Here is a 27,296-nt window from a genome sequence, read left to right as displayed (position 1 = left end):
TTCAATTATGCTGGCCATGATTCTGAATTCTTAAATAAGCTTTGTGAGTAGATATTAGTAGTAATTTTTTATGGAAAGAATTCTTCCTTCGTCGATCCTTCGAGTCAGCCTATAATTTGATAATTATAATTCAGTTCTTGACAGTAATTTTGACTAAAATTTTATAACAATGAAGAATCTTCTCTGTCATGTTGGTAAGACCGCTTTGTACTGCTTTAAAATGTATTATTATCGATTTTTAAGTATTTATTATTAAGGATAAATTAATATTGTTCTATGTGTTTATTATTAACTAATAACTCACCAAATACGCAGCCTGTGCGGCACATTCCACTAGACTCTGCACCGCTGCACCCGCACCGGCGACGCTCCGTGCAAAGTGCGTGTTATCACCTTTCTTGATAGAACTCGCCATTCCTGACATGCCTTCGCCTGTGGGATAACAATATTATTAGTTTTAAATACAAGGGAAAAAATAAAATATTTTTTGTATGAAGTTTGAAATGTTTAAAGTTAAGAAATTTTATATACAAGACACGGTACGAAATATCGTTAGTTTTTTGTTTGTAAAGTTTCAAGTGGAAGAGACAAGAAATTTCTGCAAAATATTTAAATATTGCAATATTTTTCGGTTTGTTATTTATGGCAATATCTGTTAAGGAACATTCTGAATTATTGTCCGTGTGTATAGGTCTACCAGAATCTGATGGCATATTTATATTTAAAAAATTAAAGATTTTCATGTGGCAACTTAATTTGAAAACTATCAAATTGGTTGTCAAATTATTTGTTTTGATGATAAATTTTTAGGATTTTGTCTTCAAAATCTTCTAAATGTCGATAAAACCGCTGCGATCACAAGCAAGAGGTGTTGTTTACAATGTGTATAGAAAAATATTCGATGAAGAAGGGTCAAACTCATCACAATTTTCAATTTTAAAGCGCGTGAAAGATTTTATTGCTAAGTTGGACTTACCCGTTTTGATACTTTAAATTAAAAATGTTATAAATAGGTATATAATATTGTTTGTTGATTAAAATATAATTTTATGAAAACTTATAACAGGAGTTTCCAATTCGGCTATTTGTCAAGTCCAAGGTGTACAAGTCAATTTTATAATGTGTTAAATCTTACGAAAATAAACATGATTTTATTTTATTATTGTTTTATTTTATAAAAAATTATAAACAATCGTTAAATATAGTAAATAAGTTTTGATCTGCATTATCATTACATCCATATTTTCACATGCCATAATGATATATTATATTCAATGATAGGTGTGTAATACATAATATTATGTATTACCTTTAGAAAAGTAATATGTATATTATACATGTAATAAGTACCTACATAATATTACGTGGATATCTCATTATTAAATACAGTATTATCTACTTGTGTAATATAACTAATGATATTGAGGACAAAATAAAAAATACGCAGTATCAAGATCGTTCAGTCCATTTTCCCTAGGGTTGCACACTCAAAATTTTGATTTCCCTAATTGCCATCAGATTCTGGTTTACCTATACTATATTAGATATTTGAAGTAGAGAGGGGAAAATAGTTTTTCATCCACGTGTTATCATATTACTAAGTCAAAATAATGTGTAATTTTGCAGGAGAGGATTCAAAAGTCACATATTTGTCGCGTTTCAAGATTTACGACATATTGTGTTTGTGTATTTATTTATTTATAACAATTTATTGCACAAACTAAATTATGACAAAAAATAACATTTATGCAAAAGAAAGGCATAGGTGGTTCAAGAGGCGGCCTTATTGCTAAGCAGCAATCTCTACCAGACTACCTGATGGGAAAGGAAATGTATGAAGTATATTAAGTAGTTGTGTATGTGTGTAGGGGGGAAGAACTTTAGGTATAATGTTAGAAAACTGACTATTTGTATTTGTGTGTATGTCTGTCACTTACTCAGCGCCTTGCTCTGATCAACAACCGCGTCGAGGCACGCAAAGTAACCAAGATCGTTGAGCGGCTGGCTCGGTGCACCTAACAATGGTCGAGTACTTTCGATACTGCGTATAGCTGCTGCACATTCCTTTTGCCCAGGCGCAGCTTCTGTGCACACGTCCACCTGGAGAAATAGTCAATAAATAATAAAAAAGTGTGTAAAATGTGTGTAAAAAAAGGCTAAAAATAAAACACGAATACATCCGTCCGCGTCGTGTTCTTTGAGAAATTATAAATAAAAAATGTATAAATAATAATTAAAAATACATTTACGATATTTCTTGACATGTCTGCAGCATTTGACACACAAATTTATTTATTTATTTATTTATTTATTTATGGAACACACAACAATAAATACACATTACATTATATATAGGATGACATTATCTAATTACATAATTGTATCTTATGTATTTATCAATTATAGGTGTACACAACATTCACATTAATAACACTTATACAATTAAACATAATAGAAAGAAAAACATAATCAATATACTAAACGCTACTGGAAAAACTGTGAATAATTTGATGCTTATACTGTGCGAGGGATCCGAAAAATATATCAAGATCTGGTAAGAGCATTATTTGTTGGTTATAAGTAGCACACAGTCTCGATAATGGAGCATGTTTGCCTAGGTTAGTTTTGCAAACTGGAACACAAAAAAGGTGTTTTATCGGTTTTCTGGGAAGGCGATACGGTATCTGAAAAGCGATGTTAGAAATAATGTCCTCGCAGACAACAGCACCGTTTACACATTTATGGAGAAATAGTAAATCGTGTAATTTGCGACGGTCACGTAACGAAATCATTTTAAAAAAATCTAAGCGTTCACCATATGGGCAGCGATGTGATATACCTCGAGAGGTAAAAGCCAAGTGTCTCGTAAAGGAACGTTGAATAGATTCAATACGCTGCGAATAAATAAGAGAAATAAATAAGTGGCACTGTATTCGATAGATTTCGCAAACAGGAAACAATACATTACAATCAAAAACGAATATTAATTCCCAGAGAAATAGTCAGACTGTATTATTAACAAATTTAGGTGTACTTCAAGGTAGAATGCTGGGTCCACTTTTGTTTTTAATTAAAAAAAAAAATAAATGTTTTTAATACGTCTAAGAAAACAGTATTTTATTTCACCTTACAACTTTCAAGATCGTGCAAAATTATTTATCCTATTATTTTAAACTCACCAAATGATTAATGCTCTCTGTGACGGCGCGAGCTGCGGCTGCCAGTTGGTTTTTGGCGTTCGGTCGTGTCAAATCCTGTAGCAAAAAAAAAAAAAATAATAATAATATTCTATATTTACACCAGAAGTAGAAAAATGTTCAAAATATTACAAAAATAATTTTTTAAGCAATTTGGTCCTTCGAGTCGAAAACAATAGTATCTTTTTCGACTCGAAGGACCTAGTATTTCTTAGAAGTAAATACATAGTATTTTTTTAAAATTATAATCATTTTTGTAAGTAATCTGTATTTGTACATCATTCTAAACTACTTTAACGATATCTTAAATGTTCTTTATCAATAAAAATTATTTATATGTATGACTCACCTGACTAACAGATTTAGCTGTGCCGAGTAGTTTCGAAGAGTTGACCGTCACCGACTTCATTGATCGTATCATCTCACCGCGCGTTTCTTTCTCCTGCAAATTATCATAATTATATTATATTTTTCCAAGTTAGAGATGTTACAATAAATTAATAATAGATTTCGACGCCATAGAGTGAATGAGGGAATATAGTATTTGATAAAATTTGCCAAGTGTTAATCAGAAGGTCATATTTGAAATTATCGTGTTCTTTGGTAAGTATCTATAGCAGTCATTTTAATAGGCAACATTTGAACATTCATTAAAATTCAACAACGTAACCTTGTAACGGAGAGCTTAAAATAATATATATTTTTTGAGTTATAGATACTATAATATCTTTTTGTAGGTTCCCAATTGAAATATTTTTGAACTGATCAAATACAGGTGTTTAGTACAAATTAAACCATCTGCAGCTAACTTCACAACCCTCTACACAAAGACATATCTAGTTCGCTGTATATCACAGTCCACCTGCAACCAACTTCACACAAGCTCATCTCAGTGCCCACAACACAAAGACATATCTGTTGAAATTGATATTTATTGTTTTATGGCATTCAAATGCTTTGTGTCCCTTAGACACATAAAACTGAAAGAATAGAATAAATTCGATTGCTCTGGCGGGTCACGAGTGGCTGAGTTGGTCAGGCATCCGCCCCGGAATGGCGCGAAAGGATGCGGGTTCGAGTCCCGCTGAGTGATCGAATTTTTTTTTTTCTTTATAAATTTATAAAGACATATCTATTTCCGTGTTTAACATAGATAATCTGCAGCCAACTTCACACCCCACAGTCCACCTGTAGATAACTTCATCTCACCTCAGTCTGCCCGGCCAGTTCAAGCGACACGCCCATCAATCTGTTGAAAGCGTCCCCAAACTGTCTCCCCGCGTTAGACAGGCCCCCAACTTCAGCGGCCGCGGCCACATCTGAGGAGGCGTTGCTGAGGCCTACTGCGGCTGAGTTCAGCTCTGTTTGCAGCTCGCTGTGTGGGGAAAACACGAATTTGAACAAAAGAAAACAATATGATCGAGAACCACTCGCGTTACACAGATGTGTATTCATGATATAACATTTAAAAAAAATAATAAAACGACTTCTATTTAAATAGAACACCTAGATAGTGGCTAGAATGTGTTAGCGCTTTAACATTGTAATAACAACACCTACATTTGTTATATTTTGCAAATAAATATAATTTGAATTTGATAATAATGTTAAAACTATTCGCACAAAAACTATTCAAAATCGCTGCTTGAGGCACTCTTTGCTCAGGCGACATGGGCTTGGTCAAAAAATAGGTATTCCCAATTATATTCCTAAATTATAAGTAACAGCTAGAATAACAATAGCCAGACTTGAATCATATTTTAATAATAACAAAATTCGACTCGATAATTCGACTCGTAAACTATAACCTATAATATAGTCAATAGTATTTAGCGTAGTAATAATAATATTTACAAAAAAAAACTTATTACAAAGACCTCCCTCTGCAAATAAAGCAATTTGAATAACTCCAACATAAAAATAACACGTAACTCACCCATAAGTCCGATCGGATCTGGGCAGATCACCAATATCCAGTATATGCAGCGTGTGTGCAACATCATCTAATGCACCGTCAAGTTCCGTGTGCGTTGGGACCGCTTCTAGTGTTTGTTCTACACTCTGAAAGGGGATACAAATATAAATATCACGGGCATTTATCTATACTTTATAATATAAAGAGGAAAGGTTTTTATGTATGTATGGTTTTCACGCATTAACTACTGGACCGATTTTGATGAAATTTGGTACAGATAATCTTTAGACCCTGAGAAAGAACATAGGCTACCTTTGCGAAATATGTACCACGGGCGAAGCCGGGGCGGACCGTTGGTAGTTAATAAATATAATAATATGTATATGGTGGTAAATGTAAAAAAATATTACGACGCAAAAGTGCTTTTATAAGAAGTCCGATTGAATAAATAAATGTTTGAGTTTGAGTTTACAAATAAAATATTGTATCACGTTAAAAATCTTTAGTGACGTTATAAAATGGTACATATGATACGAATATATTAAAAAATATAACGTTGGCAACACTATGTCTTGTAGAGATGGTAACAATTGTTCAAATAACATTTGTTTCTTGCACATTCTCTTATTCGACATTGATGCACTGTGATATTAAACTAACTTACAAATAATATATTATTCACTCTGTTAATAGAAAGAGATAGAAAATGAAATAAACTGAATCTTCCTCAACAAAGATCAATTAAAAATAGTTTAAAGAATTAAAAACACGCTTCAATATGATAACTAAAGTATTATTATGGGTTTTTGATCAATGTATAAAGTTTGCAAAGTGTTATAAATATTTTTGAAGTGAAAACTTCTTTAGCGGCGTTGAGCACTTTTTCTGTAATGGGTATAAAATGTTAAACTCGCGTCAGGACACGTGACCTGATCGAAAAAGCGTAAGACGGATACCATTCCAAAATATCAAACATGCTCAATGTTAATAATCAAGTTTTCACTTCTGCCGGCACTCCCCCAGTGCAACCCGTCTTTTTATTTCGTTTATTTGCTTTTGACAGTTAATTTAAGAGATATTAAAGAGCTTGCAACACAGGTGAATATTGAATGACAAACTAAATTACAGCATACCTGCGACACACTCTTGGCCATGCTGACGATGTTCGCGCAGTCCACCTCCTCCGAGCTGACGAGGTAACGTTTCACGGTTTCTACCAGCGTCAGAGATGACGTCACCACTTGCCGACCGGACGAGATTATTCTGTTGAACAAATATGTCTTTTAGTGTGGTGTTTATAGTTTTTATGGTAAATGTGGATTGTCGTATGTAAAAAAATTGAATTACGGTGATTGATTTCATTGGAAAATTTTAATTATGAGATAAAATGTCTGAAAAACAGCTACGTAACGCATTTGGAATAACTTTTACATGTGTAATGTTTTGTTAAAATATAAGTATGATATTAATTTCCGAGATAAACGTATCGAACGCTGCGTGTGCGCAAGTAGCTCGTTAAGCCCCACCATGATATATATACATGGTTAAGTGGGCATGATTGTGGGCATGATTGCTTAACAATTTGGGGCATAAAGTAACTAATTTTTGTACTCCTAATAGTTCATTTACATATATCATGAATTCATTAGATAGTTTTACTTTTAATGAAAATAGTATTGTTATTATATTATATGGAGATAGTTTTAAATTAAAAAAACATGACATAGATATAGGATTTCAAAAAATGTTAAAAATTAGTAGTGAGACAAAATGCAAATTTATGTTGTGTACATTACCATATTTGCCTGGTTTGACACAAAATCAATATAAATTTATCTATAATATTAACTTGAAATTATATAATTTAACAAATCATCATAGTGATGCATTTATATATTTTGACATAAATTCTTGTATTAAATCTTTTTGTTTGACAAAGAATACAGTGTATCTGCCATTTAGATATAAGAGAGAACTTGCTATGTTAATAGCATATAAAATTATTAACCAGTCTGGTACATGTTTAGTATCAGACCCTGGATCTACTATAATTTTATGTAGTAGTAATTATATACATCAACCTAGTTTAAGTGTTGACAGACAATCTAGCCCTAAGCTAGATTTAAACTAGTTTATAAGACAACAGCTAAGCAGTCTTTTTCTATTGTGCATCAAAATATTCAAGGCTTGGCTAGCAAATTATTAGAAATAGAATTATTTTTAAATCATAATAGAATTAAAATATTTTGTGTAACAGAACATTGGCTTAAACAATGTCAGTTGTTAATAAATATTGATAATTATAAATTAAAAAGTATATACTTTAGAACAAATGCTATTCATGGAGGTTCTCTTATTTTTGTACACAATAGTTTAAAATGCAAGGAACGAACTGACATTGTTAGCCTTTCTGTAGAACGGACCATTGAACTGTCCTGTGTGGAGCTGGAGCGTTATATTATTGTTTGCGTTTATAGACCCCCTTCCAGTGACTATAATATGTTTGAGACAGTCATGGAAGAAATATTAAAGCGTTTAAGTAGGAGTAAAAAAAAAGTTATAGTATGTGGTGATTTTAATATTGATATACTTTTACAAACACAAACGGCAACACGAATTGTTAATTTGTTTCAGTCATTTAATCTGTATAAACTTTTTAATGAACCCACACGAATTACACCTACTTCTGCAACCTGTATTGATAATATATACTGCGACTGCAACTGTTTAGAGAAAAATATTCTCAATACACTCACTTCGGATCACTGTGGCCAGAAAGTAGTTTTTGAATGGGATTGTTTACCTGAATTTAAAAGAATTAATGTTAGGCCTATAACTAAAAAAGGCATTAATAAATTTAGAGATAATATTAATAAAAGCCTGCCCGTACTGAATGATCAATCCTGTCATAATAATCCTTGTGAAATGTTTAAAAATCTTTTTAATTTAGTGCATAATGAATTTGAAAAAATATTTAAAGTTAAATCTTTAAATATTACCAAGGATTTACCATTTAGTAAATGGGCGACACCTAGCATACATAGGTGTAGGATCGTTCTTTATGAGTTATATGGTATGAAGCAATATAATAAAGACCCATCTTTTCTTAGTTATGTTAGAAATTACTCAAAAACTTTTAAAATTGTTTGTTTTACTGCGAAGCGTTTGTATATCAGAGATAAAATACGCGACTCCGATAATAAAGTTAAAACAGTTTGGTCTATTATTAATGGTGAAATGGGTAAAAGCAAATCAAGTAATACCATAAAACTTGTTAATAATGGCATGGTTATTGACAAAAATGCTGATGTTGCGCTTGCATTTGAAGATTTCTTTAGTAGTGTCCCTGCTAGCATTACTAATAATTTAAATTCGTCTTCAGCACTTGCAGAGACCTTTTTGAGGGACCATGTTGCGGGGTGCAGTACATTATTTGAATTGCGACACGTAACTGCTAATGATATTGTTACAGCCTTTAAGACACTAAATTTAAAAAATACTTGTGATCTGTGGGGAATGTCCGTAAATTTAGTTAATAATATAATAGAAAATAATTTGGAAAATCCAAAAGTGCACGCCTCATAATTTTTTTTTAATAAATATTTATTAATTATTATTTTTGTTTATTTAATAACAATTAAACCACATCGAATCAGACCCTGAAAAATGAAAGGGTTCTATTCCTGAGCATACTCAAGCGTAAGAGAAAAAAAAAGACTCGATTAGTAAAGTATTTCGGTCGCTATCGTGTTAACAAGAAAAAGGATCCGCACATACAGACACACGGACGTCCAAGACAGAACTTTTTTAAACTGTTTTTTAACTAGTTTAAATAACAAAAATGACATCAAAAATATCATGAACGTTAAAAATAGTGTTTTTTCTTAATATGTGTGTGTATGTATTATCTTACAAGTGCAATGTATGATACATAAAGACATTTTAAGTTTGAAAAATCAGATGTTTTGCGCGAAGTGACAGTAGTACCCACCTCAACGCTTCGCTTATGAGGCGTGCAATATTGCGAACAATTTAGCTTTTATATTTAATAAGTGTTGTGACTATGGTACATTTCCTAATTTACTAAAGCTTAGTAAAGTTATACCTCTATTTAAGAAAGGCGATCAAGAAGACTGTAACAACTATAGACCTATCTCGATTTTACCAACATTAAGTAAGGTATTCGAAAAGTTAATATTAAACCAATTGACTAGTCACTTTGCATCTAATAATTTGCTGCACACCAAACAGTTTGGTTTCACAAAGGGGCGCTCAACCACAGATGCTGGAGTTGCACTACTAACACATATATATAAGGCATGGGAAAACTCAAAAAATGCTTTGGGGATATTTTGTGACCTCTCCAAGGCATTTGACTGCGTTGAACATTGTACCTTATTGCGTAAACTTAATCACTATGGGATTAAAGGACAAGCTCAGAACCTCATAGCCTCATACCTGCATGATAGGATACAAACTGTAGTTGTTAATGGAGAACGTTCTAGCGGTGCGTCAATTAACATTGGTGTTCCACAGGGATCTATTTTAGGACCCTTCTTGTTCTTGGTATATATCAATGATCTACCTTATTATTTACAGGATAGGTGTGAAATAGTTCTGTTTGCAGATGATACCTCATTAATATTTAATGTGGATAGGCATGACCCAAATGTTGACGAAGTGAACAGTGCTCTTTTACACATATCCGACTGGTTTACTGCTAATAATTTATTATTAAATGCCAAAAAAACAACTTGTGTTGAATTTTTACTACCAAACGTTAAAAAGTTAAGCAGAAATATTACCTTGAACGGGGAGGTATTACACCCTACAGAATCGACTGTATTTCTTGGGTTAACATTGGACGAGAAACTACAGTGGGGAGCCCATGTCAACACCGCTGCAGGTAAGCTCAGTTCAGCAGCATATGCAGTCCGAAAGGTAAGGCATCTCACCGATGAAGATACAGCTAGATTGGTTTATTTCAGCTACTTTCATAGTATTATGTCCTATGGAATTCTACTATGGGGCAGGGCAGCAGATATAGAAACTATATTTATCTTACAGAAAAGAGCCATTCGTTCTATATATAGTTTACGTGCTCGGGACTCACTAAGAGATCTCTTTAAGAATACTGGTATCCTTACTGTACCATCACAGTATATATTTAATAATATTTTGCATGTACACAAAAACGCCGACTTACACACAAGAGTAGGAGATAGACACTGTTATGGCACAAGGAACAGAAATAGAATTGAAATGCCATTTTTCCGATTAGCTAAAGTTAAAAATTCATTTATGGGTCAAGGTATACGCTTTTACAATAGAATTCCTCATAATATTAAAGAGTTTAGTAGTTCTAAATTTAAAACTTATATAAAAAATGTACTAGTTCAGAGAGCGTACTACAGTATTCAGGAATATATGGACGATAAAAACCCATGGAGGGTTGTCGCGTAAAAACCACAGGACAGTTCTTTGGCATGTTATTACAATACTTATATGTTGTTACATATGTATTTTGTAAAATTGTAAAACTGACATGATTTAAAAGAGCAACTATGGAGTTTCTTGCCGGTTCTTCTCCGTAGATACTGCTTTCCGAATCGGTGGTAAATTTTAAAATATGTAATGACGTTTCAAAAGTGCTTCTTTAAGAAGTCTAATTGAATAAATAAATGTTTGAGTTTGAGTTTGAGTTTGAGTTTGTATGCATGTCTTTTGGTGTGTTTTAAGAGTTATATAAGCATGTCTATATATCTAAGTGTCTATGTCTCATCTAGTGGGTTTTTGGTGTCTATATATACGTCTTCGTGGGTGCGTGCGTGTTTGCGTATATTCCTTACCTAGGCTGATGATCCGGCTCAGCCACAGCCAGCGCTGCTCGTAGCGGCGGCGCGAAGTCCCGCAACGAAGCAGCCAGGTCCAACGCTGCTCGGGCACAAGTGGCCTGCTCCCCGCGACGTGCTCCAGCACTTAGAGCAGCGCTCGCTGAGCCCGCTGCTCGGCCGGCTGATTGGAGCCGGCTGTACGACCATTCCGGCTACAAGGATTGATAAAATAAATATAGTTTAACTAATAAACCTTCCTCGTGAATCTATTCTATCTATCTATTAAAAAAATTGGTTGTTTGTAAAGTAAGTTTACGATCGAGATGTTTACGTGATAACATAATGCAGTGGCAGCGCTCGAGATGAGACGGGAGATCGGTCCGTCTCTCTCTCGTTATACCTGCGATCGCGCTCGTGAGGTTTTGGTGTGACACAAGTTTCTGAACATGTCACCCGACTAAAACGATCTTAAAGACGATATCACGTCAAAAACGCATCAAATCCGTTGCGTAATTTTAAAGATTTTAGCATACATAGGGATATAGGGACAGAGTGATTAGAGGTTAGGTACAGTAGTGATTAAAATATATCCGTAATATTATTGTCATATTGGCCATTAATAAGTGTACAAAGTTTAAATTAAATCTGTCCGTTTAAAGTGGATCAGCATCGAGATTGTTAGTGTTGGATTCAAGCAAACACACAAGTGAAGTTAATAATAATGTATTAAAGTTTCTCTCGGATAAATAGTATAGTATTAAAATATGCAAATTGGTACATTGAAGTTGAATAAGTTCTTTACTTTCATTATTAAGATTCAATATATTGATTTAAGACGTTGAAAAATTGTTCAATTGAACAATTAGAACAATTCATATATTAAATATAACAATATTTCAAGTACCACCTACTAAAATTGCAACAATATACATTTGATTTATTGACCATAAAATGACACTATCAAAAAAATACCTTTCAATTTTTAAGGTCACTATTGAAACATAAACAAACAAACAAAACCAAGTCCCTCACCGTCTGCGCAGGTATAGGCCTGAGCTCCAGTGCAGCAGCAGCTCGCTCCATCTCATCGATCTCCGCTTGCAAGCTGCGCAAGATTTCGGCAGCTGCATCCATTTCTAACCCACGGCATGATGCTCGTGCTCGACCTACTGCCGATCTGTGAAAGAATATATATTTTGAGTACTTTGCGCGGGCAAAAACAAGTATTTTTATCAATATTTTATGTTTACACTAGCGGTCCGCCCCGGCTTCGCCCGTGGTACCTACGTGTTTAAACTATCCTATCTCTCAAGTTGGATCGAACTGCACATGGTGTGCGAATTTTATTATAATCGGTTAAGTGGTTTAGGAGTCCATTGTGTGTGTATAAATATATATATATATGTTTACATGTAAATAATGTCGTTGGTTATGCATTTGTGAATTTTATTGTATAGGATTATTGTATTTATGTGTTACTGTTTTAATACCAAATAAAGAAAACAATAAAAGCACGAACCTGTTTTTTTTTTAACATCTATTACATATAATAAATCTGTAGAAGGGTCAATTCTGTACATTTAAAATATTGAAAAAATAAATAGCAGGGGATGTTACTGGATCGATACCAAGCCCAAATATGTGATTAAAAAAATTTTTGTCTGTCTGTCTGTCTGTCTGTATGTGAAGACATCACGTGAAAACTAACGGTTCGATTTCCATGAAACTTGGTATAATTATACCTTATTATCCTGGGCGTAAAATAGGATACTTTTTATCCTGAAAAAATACGAAGAAAAAAAATAATCTTAATTTTTCAGTTTTATCCATAGACGTTGTTCTGTAGAACCGCGAACACACGTTGGGTATTATTATAGGCCTAGCCGTATTTGAGTCCAATAGATATCTATAAGATGATATTGTCAGAGTTACTCAAAATGGAGAAATAAACCATCCACGCGAAGACCGACATCCGCGCGGACGGAGTCGCGGGCGGAAGCTAGTTATTATTAAAACTAAAAATTATCGGAATAATATTTCGCGTTAAAAATACACATAGTTTTCAACTAGTTCGGTACACAGTGGATCATTTACCTATTGTAATGTATGATTTTACTAGCTTTCCGCTCGCGGCTTCGCCCGCGTTTTCTAAAAAGAACCCGCATAGTTCCCGTTCCCGTGGGATTTCCGGGATAATACCTATCCTATGTGTGAATCCAAGTTACCCTCTACATGTGTGCTTAATTTCATTGTACCTAATTGGTTCAGTAGTTTTTGCGTGAAAGAGTAACAAACACACACACACATCCTCACAAACTTTCGCATTTATAATATTAGTAGGATGTCAATAAATATATTTTTATTTCTTTTTATTTTCATTTATCCCTACTCCGACCATCACACGACATACGACTCACAGACAAAAAATATTTGAGACGATATTATAAGTTTTATTTTAATATAAACCAACCTCAAATCAGTACAACTCGCCGCAAACTGGTGCGTAGTGTCCGCTAGCTGTTTATTCGCCGCGGGTTCGCTCACTGTTGGCAACACTGCGCGAGCCGCTTGAGCCACGTGACCGCTTGGCTGGAAGAGATTGGTAATGTGAGTGTAGGTTGACAATGTAACGTAAAGAAGAAAAAATATAGCAGTTTATGTGTGGGTATATGAACATTTTATCACTTCAAAAATGATTTTTTGGTTATAAAAAAGTGGTAATACTACATGTTACTATTGCACACGATGAAACTTCAAATATTTTTCTGTAACGAATAAGTCCTCTCTATTTGCAATATTTTATCATTTAACATATTGCCAACCTGTAAGAAGCTCTCCGCCGCGGTAATAAGGTCCAAACTCGTGGCCGCATCACTGGGCCTCGCCGCGAACGCTCCGCTCGCTTCGCGCAGGCGGGGCACTTGCTCGCTTAGCACGGAGCATTCGGATAGGAGTGCCTCCTGGAGGGGAAGAGGCAAAAAATATCGTAGGGGAAAGGCAAAAAATCAATACAATTTTGGAAAAAACGAAAAAAAAATATGGATGTCAAATTTTAAATTTTTGAAAAGTAGAGCAAAAGTTATTTCCGAGGATCAAGTTTCAAATACCGTACTTTAAATATGACATAACACTCATAAATAATATTATTAAGATAACTAACTAACATATTCATCAAGATAACTGTAAAAACGTCTGAATTCGATAATTTACTAGCGAAATCAAATTTTAAATACAGCACACACTTATTTTACACATGACATAATTCTCAAAAATCAAAATCCGATAAAAAAGTACAAAAAAGTACAAAAAATGTCAAATATATGAACGAACCTGCGAATATTTATTAGTGTTGTACTGTGTCGCGTTGTGGGCGGACGCGATCAGCTGTGTAGCGCTCGATGTAGCTTGCTTGGCGCTTTCCTGTCCAAAAAATAGTAAAAAATTACTTTTTTTTTCATTTGTTGACTACTTAAACTGCTATTCATGATTTTTATTATATCGCCACTAACACAATACTAAGGCGAACACAATGTTTGCAAGAAACATGCTTTGCTACATGATCTTTATGAAAATATATATTTTGTCAATTTTTTTTATTATCTTAAAATGCATTGACACATTTTTTTGTGTTTTGCATCATTTTCATTTGAAATATCGTCACTATTCTTTATCTAGCCATCATTTTACACAACAAAAAGTCATAAGTTTTTCTCTCATCACTTGAGTGCCCACTTAAGTCACAACTTAACTTCCCACTTGAGCTACTTAAGTTTGAGTTTGAGTATAAACTCACATGCAATCTCGCCACTTGCGCCTCAACTAAATCCTGTCCCTGCGCATAGTCTACTGTGATGTATCGGAGTTCTTCTGCAGCTCGGAGTAGCGCCTCTTGCTTGTCGCGATCCTAAGGAAAATGTTCATTTATTAATATAAATTTTGACGTGACAACGCCTTATAATTCGATAGAGCCGGCTGCACGCACAAAACATGACTCATGCGGCGTTACCTCGCTCTGAGGCGTTCCATGTAAGACTTGAAGTGCAAGCGAGAGCGCGGAAAGAGCGACAAAGAAGCACAATCGGACGTTGTCACGTTAAACTATCGTCAGTAAACCGACTTTACAGACAACCAATTTTTTTTCATGGTTTTGACATAAATATAGACGTAGAATTGGCTAAACAAATGTATCTCATTTTCTACTGCAATAAACATTCTTTTCGAGTTTAAAATATCGTTCTCTTAGTGTGTTATTGCTAAGTATGCACATTTTACATATTTATCCATCATCTTTGTATGAATGCAAGTGAGAATGTGCCTGGTTTCTAAATCTATGTATGTTTAATTATGCAAGTGTGTTTGTACACGTATGCGTGTACGTACGCGTGCGTATATATGTACGTATGCGTGGGTATACATGTACGTACGCCTATGTATATGTACGTACGCGTGCGTATATGTTATGTACGTATGCGTGGGTATACATGTACGTACGCCTATGTATATGTACGTACGCGTGCGTATATATTATGTACGTATGCGTGGGTATACATGTACGTACGCCTATGTATATGTACGTACGCGTGCGTATATATTATGTACGTATGCGTGGGTATATATGTACGTACTCCTATGTATATATGTACGTCCGCGTGCGTATGCATGTACGTATTCGTACGTTATAACGATTTTTTGAACAATTTCGTACATAGCAAGTGCGTGCATATCTGTGAGTGTGCGTGCTGGTGTGTGTTTGTATCCCCATACCTGCGGTTCGGACGCACAGAGTCGGGCCGCTTCAACCATGCGAGCGGTGGCATCTGCTAATAGTTTTGCTGCAGCTAGTAATTTGCCTTGACTCTCCGATGGTTGTTTTTCAGCTTCCGTCTGTAAAATATTAAAATGCGTTATTATTTTTAAGTTTAACCATAATAATATTATTTTAAAGGCATGTGTTTACTTTCGATTTATCATAGTATTATTAACGCTTGTAAGCGTGTATGGTATATTTTTTGGATGAAAAAGTAACAAACATTTGTTACTCTTTCATCCAAAAAGTGCTCGAGCTCAAGTGCCCTGTAAAAATTTGTGCACACAGTGAAATTTTGCCTGGATAAATACATAGGCTACTTGTCAAGGGGAGAGAAGTTGCGTGATCGAGCTAGGATTTTAAAGGTTCTAAATTTTACTATATTTTTATATTTTAATTGGAAAATTAGAACGGTTGGTCCCATTTAAATTTTGTTCAGTTTGGACACATTAAAGTCAGTTTGTGTGTTAGAGTTTCTCGTCAAAAACAATTATTATAGTTTGAGTATTTTCTATTTTTGCCGAAGTTTCACTTCTGACACACACGCACCTTGATATCAGCAATGAGCCTGGCAGTGGCCTGTCCCAGCAGGCGGGCGCTGCGAACCATCTCCCCAGCGTCAGCCGCTGCTCCGAGCCGCTCGCTGGCAGACAGCACGCTGTCCACCGACTGAGATACAGTCGCTTGCCCGCGGCGGTCTGTTAACGATAACATATTATTGATTTTATATAGAAATGTGTAGGATATTCTGTAAAAAGTGACTATTCAAAAGCAAATTTAGCCCACTATAGAACTCAAAATACGCGGGCAGACTGAAAATCAGCGCTGTTCGGACAGCATGCTGTTCCGATCGCCAAATTCATGTATTTTGAATTTAATGTAGTTTTAAGTTTTTGTTTGGCATTAAAACTTGTGTTTTTTTTCTAAGCTTAAAACTCAATAACAAACGAAGCAGTATCGCACTTACAACTATCTTTTAATTATTACAACACTAGCTACATATGCTCCCGCTCTCCCAGTTCACAATTCGCGAGCTGGCAAGCCGCTCCACAGCTTTAGACTGTAGCTGCGGCCAGCACGCTGGGTTATGGATGTTGACCTGTTTGGGACCCTTCAGCAATATCCCAACTTACCCAGCTCACAATGGGCCAGCAATCTCTCAAGTTCCTCAGTCACGCGTCGTGCAGCAGCAGACAGCTGCTCCACAGCTGGGGCCGCAGCTTCAGGCGCGAGCTGGCACGAGCTGGCGAGCCGCTCCACAGCTTGCGCCACTTGGCGGGCCGCGCTCTCGAGCTGCGTGCGGCAGGCCGGGTTGTGGAGGGTTGGGGCTACCACCTGTTTGTCGAGTTATAGTTCATTATTTTAGACTTTTTTTACCTAGAACACAAGCCTTATATCTTTAGAATGTCGTTGGGGTAGTTGGGTTTTTTGGTATTCTTACTGTGTTCTATTTGTGTTAACAAACTACTTACTACGTACAACGTTAACCGAGCAAACATGTTTATAATAAATTTTATTATTATTTCTCTGTAAGTGATTGAAATGTAATCTTTTTGAGAAATAAATGTCTTAAATCGTAAGACTTTTTTGACATGACCATGTAATTTGCACTTGTAATAATAGTGTAATGAATTAACGAATTTAAGTTGTCATAGCTATAAAAGACCTATTTTTCACTTTAAATGAGTTTTCTTGTAAAACAACTGCTATCAAGAAACAGAAATCAACCAAGAATTGTTTCTCATCTGTAATAATAAATACTATTATATCCCTTCCCCCTTACAATGGTAGAAAATCATTATCTTCTGTATTTTGACGATTCAAAAGTGCTTCCAAACGAAGTCTAGTTTAATTTTTTCAGGTAAAACAATATAAATACAATAATGTAAATAATGACAATTACCTTAGCACAAGCGACCAGCTGGCTGGTAGCCAATGCACAGTGTGTAGCAGCCGCTATGATCGTGTTCTGCAGCGGCTGCTCGTCGCGGCACTGAGCGGCCACATTCTTAGCTTTTAGCACGAGCGCTGCTGTAGTGTTGGCGACTGCTTTGGCCAGCGAGAGGAGTATATCCTGTATTATAAATGGTGTGATGTTTCATAGGTGTAAAATAATGGTTCGGACACATAGCACGCCTTACTGCCGCGCTATAACGCCAAGCTGTGTTTTATTACGTGGATTATACTGCCAAATTGAAAGAAAGAAAGAAAGATACGCTTTGGCTATAGTCAATTTGTGACATGCTCAACATTACAGCGCTATAGCGTGGCAATAAAAACGCATCCTATCTATCAAATGTTTGAACAACTAATTCAACGATCTCGTTAAAAATTGTCCGAAACAAAACTCTGCCGACGTGTGTATAAGCAGAATTTTGTATTGAGCTATACATAAATTTTTCTTTAATTTGATAATTAATTAAGCGAGCGAGATCAGGATATTTTGTGATGATGCGATTTCATAAATGATGTCAATTTGTATAAGCCTAAAATAATTTTAAATATTGTAAGGGCCGATTTTTCAATCCCGAGACAAACAGTCTAATATCTACCCCTCGAATAGATTTATTCAATTATTTATCTAACTCATAACGGCTCGCCTATTTTTCAATCGTGATTTATTTGATGAACAACTATCTGACCAAATATTTCCATATTGGCAGCTCTGCTCTCGGAGTGGCGAAACAAACATATTAAATTAGTCAGGTTAGAGCGGGATAGAGTCAACTCTTGCAATTTGTCAACAACCGTCATTATGACTCACGTCTTGTATTGCTCTTGTCTTCTATGATTGTTGATTGTTGTTTTGATTCGAGTAAAGAGTTTGGTTAAATTTGTGTTTCAATTTATATATTTTACGATGGAAACGACATACTTAAAGGCAGCGTTCGGCAAATTTTCAATGGCATGGTCATCAGTACTATCAAAAACATCAATTTCAATATGATTTTAATTGATAATAATTATATAGAAAGATTGTTTATAATTCTACGCTCTATGTTATGACATACGAAAATATCCCAAATTTGACGCATCAGTTGTCAACTCAAACGCCTAACCGTCGAATAGCGCGCTATCTGGCCGTTGGAGCGGCAAATAGATTTATTCCTCAAATAACGTAGTTATCCGATAGATACGTCCTATTCGTCTGTTGAAAAATTGAATATTTTGTTAACTGAAGAATAAAGTCTATCTAGCTGTTTATCTGGGCATTGAAAAATCGGCCCTAAGTGTTTTAACTCTATGTAGGTATCTGAAAAATCTATTTTAATGATCAATATGCACTTATGCACTCATATTCCAATAATATAATAAGTACATATTTATAAGTCTGTGAATTTAAATGATAATTTAGAGTTCAGTAAAAACCTGACGATTAAATTTTCAGCGTGACTCATTTAAGCGAATATTTTACAGAATTTAAAGCAGTTCTTCTCTAAAGGGCTATTAGAAACCCTCATCTAAATTTCAATACATAATACTGATCTGATTTAAAGTTAAGTTCGCCTATTTTTTTCTTTATATTCGTTTCCTCTATAATTCAAATTATTTTTTCATAAAAATATATTACTCTTGTGTACTTAGACGATTGTATTCCCATCTCAGTATGTTATAAGGTTATTAAAATTCAATTATATTCTGTTGCCAATATATGCCTTCATCGAAACCTTATTTCAAGCCATTTATCGAATTTTTTTCAAGCTAAAGTTGCACATGTTACTAAAATTATGTAGTCCTATAGTCCATGAATTTTACCACAGAATAGTTATATACAATTTTACTCAAGAAAGCTTATTATATCAATTGTTATTGGTATTATAATGGATATATTTACAAAATTTATCTGGACAGTTAATATATTATTTATCTTCATATTTACATCATATAGGCACAGCATTTTTCGTTTTTACCACAAAGACTGTGTTTATTAAAACAAAACTGTTAAACTTCAAACTAAACAAATCTTTTAGAGTTTCTGCACTATCTAATCTATGGTAATATATTCTCTAGCCAATTTTTACAACTATATACAGGGTTTGGTTAGTAATAAAATATTTCTAATTATTTTTGTCACTACATTCACTTTACAGACAGTTAGTCGAAAATAAAAAGTCCATTGTAATATAAAAAAGCAAATGTATTAACAAAAATAACATACGGATGGCAAGATTGTAAGTACAAACAAGTGGCACGTGTTTATTTGACAACATTTGCCTGAATAGTATTTAATAAAGTAATAATATATGAAAAAATGTTGTTCTTCAAATTTCCATAGCTAAATGTTGTCAAATAAACACGCACCAAAAAGATTTGTATAACTCGAAAAACAGCGAAAAAAATAAAAACTTAAACGTAAATAAAACAATAAATTTCCCATCGGAATAAAACTGAGTGTGGCTTGATAAAAAATATACTGAAAAAATAATGTTAATTTTATTCCAATAATAAACTGTTACTAAAAATTAATTAAGTGCGTTACAAAACTGTGCATTATGTACTTCTATATTATGTAACTGATATATTGAAAACAACGCATTATTCGTATTAACAAAATAACATGTGATGTACAATACAATGATAAAAAATATGGCAAACTTTAAAAGCTATAATACTACGCCATTTGTAAAAAATTGTGATGAAATGTAGATACAAAATAAAATCCCTCAACCAAATTAAAAAATAAAACTTAAAACTACAAAAAAAAACAGAGAGCTGCCATTAATAACAAATAATCTATACATATAATAAAATCGTAGGAAAGTCAAAACTGTACATTGAATATTTTTTTAAAAGAATACTTGATCCATGATCTATAATCGATATAGAAGCCAAAAATATAGTTTTTAGAATTTTTGTCTGTTTGTCGGTTTGTCTGTTTGTCTGTTTGTCTGTATGTATTTCCGGGCTAATCTCAGAAAGTACTGCATAGATTTACTTCAAATTTTGCATGAATATTCCTAAGAGGTCGGGTGAGGATAGTTTAAACATATTATCATGATATCACCTTCGGGGGAGGAGCTGTGAACCTATATTTTTCTTACATATTCCGTGTACTACGACAGCGTACAATCTAAAGACTCATGTTTAAATGTTGGTTTCGAGTAAGCCATGCTATTATCTAGCTTTACAAAATAAAAACTATGTCATTTACGTAATTTGGGCAGAGAAACAGTTTAATGAATTTAGTAGTATAAAGACAAATTTGAAACAGCGCCATCTATGAGATTTCGTAAAAATCAAATCAATTTACATGTTATCACTACTGAACAACTGTTGAAAATTAATAATTTAAATATAATCATGTTATTTATTTAACTCTTTAACCCATATCTTCCCTTCCCTATAAGGTGCGCTTATATTTCGTGTGAATATACTACATTTTTAAAAGTGAGGGTAGATGTTTATTATTTTAAGTCAAACTAGACACCATTACAATTAATCTAATATTGATTGTGTTCATTGGTTACATTTTTAATCTTCGTGTTTTATAAATTTATAAAGAATAGAAAAAATTCGATCACGAGGCGGGACTCGAACCCACATAATTTCGTGATCGAATGTTTCTATTCTTTATAAATTTATTATTTATAAATTTATATTTATAAAGCATTTGAATAAATAAATAAATAAAATTAAAATAAATGTCATAAAACCAAAAATATCAAATTCAATCTTCGTGTTTTGTGAATTTTCACCATGCGTTCCCACAAAAGGTAAGTTGTTACTTTTATAGGTATTTATTTTTATAATGATAGCAATTCATGTTTTTTATTGGTTTTATAATGGTTTTATATTACACTTTTAGAATGAAATAATAAAATGATGAATTGTTTTTGACTTTTACAAGATTTTGAGGTGCGTTGGGAACAGTAGTTTGTTGATAAAATTTTATTTGTAAGTAGCTTTTTTTATTGATTTACAATTATTAACGTTTGATTTTTTATTTACAGATTCAATGTTCATAAAATTATATCGCCTTTGGAAGACTATTTCTGCTGACAATTTTACAACACCACTTGAAAATTGATGATTTGATGATGAAGATAGTGGCAGCAAGGATTAAGTGGAAATTAGTAATCATCCGCTTCGTCAATTTTTGACTGAAGTTAATGTCCAACGTATGGTTCAATCATTGGAAGTATCTCGGGTAATTTTGGAGGATATTTTTCAGGAAGGAGAGGAGGGGCAGCCAACCACATATCAAACTACTACGTTTTAGTACCGAAAAAAATATTATTGCCAAATGAAACATAAATTTTGCACTCACAACTGTACAAGTTATGATTTTTATTCTGACTTTGCTGTTATCTGATTATAATATTTATCGTTATGGCTATCGAGGTACCGACCGTACTGGGATGAGAGTACATAATATTATACCTACTCATCATCCAGGATTGCTTAGAGCATTTTCACACTGAAAAAGATGTTTTCTTTGAATCGTAGTTGCTTCATTTATTTATTTTTAATCATTTTACATAATATGTTTTATATTTGCCCATTTTCATTATATTTTATAAATAAAATGGAACCAACATAACTTTGTTGTGTAGGTATCATTTCTCTATTAATAATCCGTAGGCATATTTTCCGAGCACCCCATTTAAGGTGCGGTCCTGAAATTATAAAAAGTTAATGTATACTTTTGCCTAATATAAGCTCAAGATCATTTTTGGATAAAAATAACAAAGAGAACTTATTTATTAAAATTTAGTAGATAAAAGAAATTATGTTACGATTTTATAAGAAAACACAGTATATTTATTAGGCGGCGGTGATCTCTTCCAGGCAAAAGATATTCATCAGCTCAATAAAATTGAATAGTTGTTGTTAGTTATTCTTTAAATTCACTGATTGTAATGAGCATTTCCGCATGCAAGTTGTATCGTAGTTTAGATATATCATAGTTTTGACACATTACAGTTCCAACAAAACCCTCAAATTTTTGAGCAGAGTTGAGCAAGATAATAATTTAAAAAATGTGCTGTGTTAAGTATTATAGAAAAGGTTAGTTCGTTGATAATTATCATTTCTTCATCATTTACATGGGTGTTGTTAAATGTTAGTAAAAATAAACTTTGACTGTTAATACTTTTGTTCAGTATTTACCTGTATGATTATTGCTTGGTAATTAATATGTATATTTTCATGTCGTATAGCTAATTATAAACATAAGTGTGATGTGAAACTAGCTGGATTTATTTTTACACACTCACAGACATATATTTTATATTAAAATAGTGTAAATCATAATATTTTTTCACAATTAAAAATATTTCCTTTTTTCTGATGGTGTTGGCATCGAATTAAACCGCGCTGTCGTTTCGTTCACTAAAAGTGATGTTATGAGGACCGAATATGTAGCCGCCTCAACTTACGGAAACGAGAGTAACCTGCGTTGTCTGTTAGTTATTGTATAGTCGAATTTAACGTTACATGGAAATTGGAATCTAAATATATTATGTATACTTAGGTATATTAAATCTGTACATGAAATATATTTCCTAAATAACTATCACGGGGTGATTAGGGATCGACACTGATGCCAAAGAAGCAAACAGTAAAATTTTTGTCCGTATAACCGGTATAGAAACAAAAACTACTCGACGGATTTAAACGAAACTTGGTACAATTATTTTTCATATTCCTGAGCAGAGCAGTAACTCCATTTTTAAGCTTTCGTCGCGTGTGCAACCTTAATGGTTAAAGCTACACAGAAATCATGTATGAAAGAAATGTTCTCCTTATTATATAAAAAATATCTCCCGACATCATAAATGTCTATCTTTTATGGTTGACTCACAATAACACGTGTAACTTCCGATAGCTTAGGAGTTCGAAGCTTTCTGATTATATTTGTCTATAACACTCTCAGTCCGTTTTAACTCAATTTTTATTTTCATGCATCAGTGCCACCTAAAAAATCTTTATCTCGAAATTCGAGCAAAGCTAAGAAAATGAGAAATAAGAGTTCTCAAGAATCGTTAGAGGTATACTCTAGGCCGAAAACAACACGTGTTATGCCGAGAACCTGAAACCGCTTCACAACGAGAATTGCGGCTCACAGCTGACCGCGAACGGCATGTACTATCCCGTGAGACCGAAACCTTCACTGAGAGGGTATAACGTCTCACAGCTGATCACGGCCGTCACATTTTATCTCGAGAATCTGAAACTTTTACTCAATATGAAGACCGTTTGACAAATGATAGGGTGCACCATAATATTATTCGATCTCTTGAAGATGAACATGAGCATAAGCAATGACTAGAGTAGGGACGCGAATATTACAATTAATTGAGACAAAAACGATTATTAAGTTTGTTTAATGAAAGATTAAGAATTGAAACTATTCGGTCTCTGGAAACGGACGAATAGCGAGAGGCCCCTCTTACTGCAGACAGATTTCGCATAGTCTTAATGACTTAGAGGTAAACATAGAAGATCAATCTACGAATTCGGTGGTGGGGTCCGACAAATATAAAAGTGGGTTTTCTTATAACCTCACAATTGATTACAGATCATCTTCTGTATAGGCGATATTAACGTAGTATGTTATTTTTGTAATGCTTCAAAGTGGAGTAAGGAGTCGGCTTTCGTTTGAAGATACACCGGAACCTTTGAAATCACTACTTTTAGAGGAACATGACGTGCAATCTAAACAGTTCTTAGACAATATTCGCTCTTATAGTAGTGCGTTTCAAATGATCCTTTGGTGCTCAACAATTATCAGAAGGTCCTTTCATGCTTACTTTTAAGATACAAGGTCAAGTTTACCATTTGATAGGATCCCTTTTGCCTGAAGGCCAACCTAAGTTTCTTTAAATATATTTTGTATTCGACTACAACGAATAGTCGAATACAAGAATTATCAATATTTCTCGAATTTAAAACTGAACTCATTTCACAATTTTAGAACATGTTTCATCAGGTTAATTCGTATGTATGCAGTTTTAAATCGACATTAGAAGCTTTTCCTCAAGATGGTGATATTAATATAAGATTGTTATAAATGCCGATAGACGGACGTCTATCGGCACTCAGGAACTCCCTGGGCGTGTATAACGCCCAGGCCACAGTATTACAATTTTTCCTACAGCAGGGCGACGAATGTATTTTCGCATAGCAAAGGAGGGGAACTCGCGGGGGGTCAAGTGACGCGGGCCACGTACCATTAACATGCTTAGTTTGTGGTACCGAGCGCGAAAGAAAGTCATCGTGTTTTTGTTTTGTTACTATGTAAACTAACGTAATTTAATACTTAGGTACATATTCTATAACGGTGCGCTCAAACTGTTAATCTAATTTAGATTATTATTTGAAATGCTAAGTAATGTAGAATTTAAATCACATTCCTTCATGTTTTCCTCAGATTTTCAATTTTCTCCGATTTTAAGATTTTCAGAGTGTTCAATTTTAATGTAGTTAAATTTTATAAGAGACAATTAAGAACATTCAAAAATAAAGTGTCACGTATTTTTTTTAAACGACGAATGACCTAAAACGACGTAATCGCGGACGAAGTCGCGGGCAACAGCTAGTACCGAATAAATTCAACCAATAATATTAATATTTTTTTAACCAATTTAGGAACTTGATGGTTAGTATTAATTCTTTTTCCTTTTTAATTCAGACTTCTAAATAAATGCTAAATGACTGAAACCATTTCAACGCTTGCTTCTTAATAAAAATGTGTGCGTGTACTAGTGTACACACGTAAGAAGTAAAACTTCTTTATGACCTTATTTTTCAAAAAATAATTTACTATATGCAACTTTACAGAAATACGTCGAATCACGCGTGGTAGGGATAAGAAAAAGATGGCGCGTAACGTAAAAATGTCACGCGTAACGAAAAAATGTTACACTACATTTTTTTCCAAACCCGATAAAGAAGTTTCACTTCAAAAATTAATATTTTGAACTATGTAATAGCCTCTATATTACTTATTTTACATTATTCTTTTGTTAGTGTTTTTATGACTGTTAATTTTCTTGTAATAATAACATTTAAAATATGCCTCTAATAATATTATGAAATATGTACTTTGAATTCACATTTACACCCTTCCCCAGTCAAATGAATACTTTTTTAAAGTTTTTACAAAAAAAAAATACAGTCGGGAAAAATGCAGTAGTGCTTCAGATTTTTTTCTTTCATTTTTTAAGGATTTTATGAACATTTTGAATAAAATGTGCATTATACATTTTAATATGAATAATTAATAATTTTAGTTATCGCAAGCGTTGACAATGGCTCCTTAAATAACGACTAGATTACAAACTAGTGTCGTTATTAAGTCCAATATCATAATTAAATTTTTTCATAATAATTTCTCGCAATACCACCTTAAAACTAAAAAAAATTCAATTGATACTTCGCAGTCTTTTTCCCTAGTGTCTTTAAACAAAAAAAAATTGAAAAAATAATCGTAAAAATAATTAAGGAAAAGGACGGCAATAACAATTGTCTGAGTAAAAATTAAGTGTATAGACCCGCACCGTTAATACTAAATTCAACTCTAATACAATTATACTAAAGTATAAAATTGTTAAGTCATTGTGATTATTAAGGTTTATTTTCAAACGCACAATACGAAAGGATATAATATATTTCAAATATAAACTATGTTATTTATATGTGCCTTTATCGTGTGGTTAAATCAAACCTATATTTATTTTTAAATTGTCAAATAAAAGATTATTATATTGTCTTAAAACGCCGCCAAGATTCGAGTATGTCTTTTATGCCGTTCTCAATAAAAGTTGGAATGCATTGTAACGATATTTAGTGACGGATAGACATCACCTACCAAGTGAACATTTCAAAACATTTATCATCATCACCAGTTCCTTCACTTTCCTCACAACCGATCTTTCTCAACAACCACTGTATAAAAATGGCTAGTAACACGAAAATCAACGCCAAAATCAACAGAATATTCAACCAATTCTCTTTAAATACCGTTTTCAGTTCGAGTTCTAAACATATACATTGAGTACAACATTTGAGTTCAGTACGAGGACACCGTTTCCTACAAAACTGGCAGAAGCCGCGATGTTTTGCATCGGTCGCCAAAAAGGTAGGATTGTAAAAGATCCTAATTTCAGTTTTACCTTTCGGTACTGGATTGGAATTATTCAATTGTACTGTGGTCGTTCTATCTCTATGTTCACTTGTATAATATTTCTCGCTGCGTTTTATAAAACTTTCGAAATCATCGCGTTTGTAATTCAGTTCATTTTTAGTAAAACTAGCTTCAGCTTTTTCAACGAACGTCTCTGTTGTTGTTAAAACGCGATTGTATTTGTCCAAATTGAACAATTTCATGTTTAGAGAACCGGCAACTTTTACATCTGGTCCCTTTTTAGTTACGTCATTTTTTATACTGTGGCATTCTATTTTCTTGTCGTTAAATTTGTTGAATTGATCGTTTATATTATTTTTATCTGTATTGTTGGAGAGAAAGAATTTTTCGCGTAAAATTTCATTTTTAGTGCGACGATCTAGGTTCAAGTTAGGATTTAAATCAGGTTTATAAT

General features: G+C 33.5%; 1 protein-coding gene across 1 annotated transcript in view; it reads right to left on the bottom strand.

The window, feature by feature from the left end:
- LOC149896407 (talin-2-like) overlaps nt 1–27,296 on the bottom strand; it is a 94,731-nt gene that overhangs the window by 27,910 nt on the left and 39,525 nt on the right. Inside the window, exons 21-37 of the mRNA XM_090117382.1 lie at nt 17,657–17,827; nt 16,887–17,088; nt 16,303–16,451; nt 15,711–15,830; nt 14,740–14,850; nt 14,277–14,366; nt 13,769–13,906; nt 13,417–13,535; nt 11,979–12,123; nt 10,962–11,158; nt 6,246–6,375; nt 5,134–5,258; nt 4,407–4,572; nt 3,547–3,639; nt 3,180–3,254; nt 1,938–2,100; nt 305–432 (exon numbers count right to left, since the gene is read on the bottom strand). Of these exons, the coding sequence (XP_089973508.1) occupies nt 305–432; nt 1,938–2,100; nt 3,180–3,254; nt 3,547–3,639; nt 4,407–4,572; nt 5,134–5,258; nt 6,246–6,375; nt 10,962–11,158; nt 11,979–12,123; nt 13,417–13,535; nt 13,769–13,906; nt 14,277–14,366; nt 14,740–14,850; nt 15,711–15,830; nt 16,303–16,451; nt 16,887–17,088; nt 17,657–17,827 (2,322 nt within the window). The remainder of the gene's footprint in view (nt 1–304; nt 433–1,937; nt 2,101–3,179; nt 3,255–3,546; nt 3,640–4,406; nt 4,573–5,133; nt 5,259–6,245; nt 6,376–10,961; nt 11,159–11,978; nt 12,124–13,416; nt 13,536–13,768; nt 13,907–14,276; nt 14,367–14,739; nt 14,851–15,710; nt 15,831–16,302; nt 16,452–16,886; nt 17,089–17,656; nt 17,828–27,296) is intronic.

The sequence above is a fragment of the Colias eurytheme genome, chromosome 28 (assembly GCF_061535395.1).
Source record: "Colias eurytheme isolate Ceu_HAF_F1 chromosome 28, ilColEury1 Martin Lab GWU primary, whole genome shotgun sequence".
Lineage (NCBI taxonomy): Eukaryota > Metazoa > Arthropoda > Insecta > Lepidoptera > Pieridae > Colias > Colias eurytheme.
Note: the sequence above shows the minus strand (reverse complement) of the source record. Positions and strands in the feature narration are given on the sequence as shown.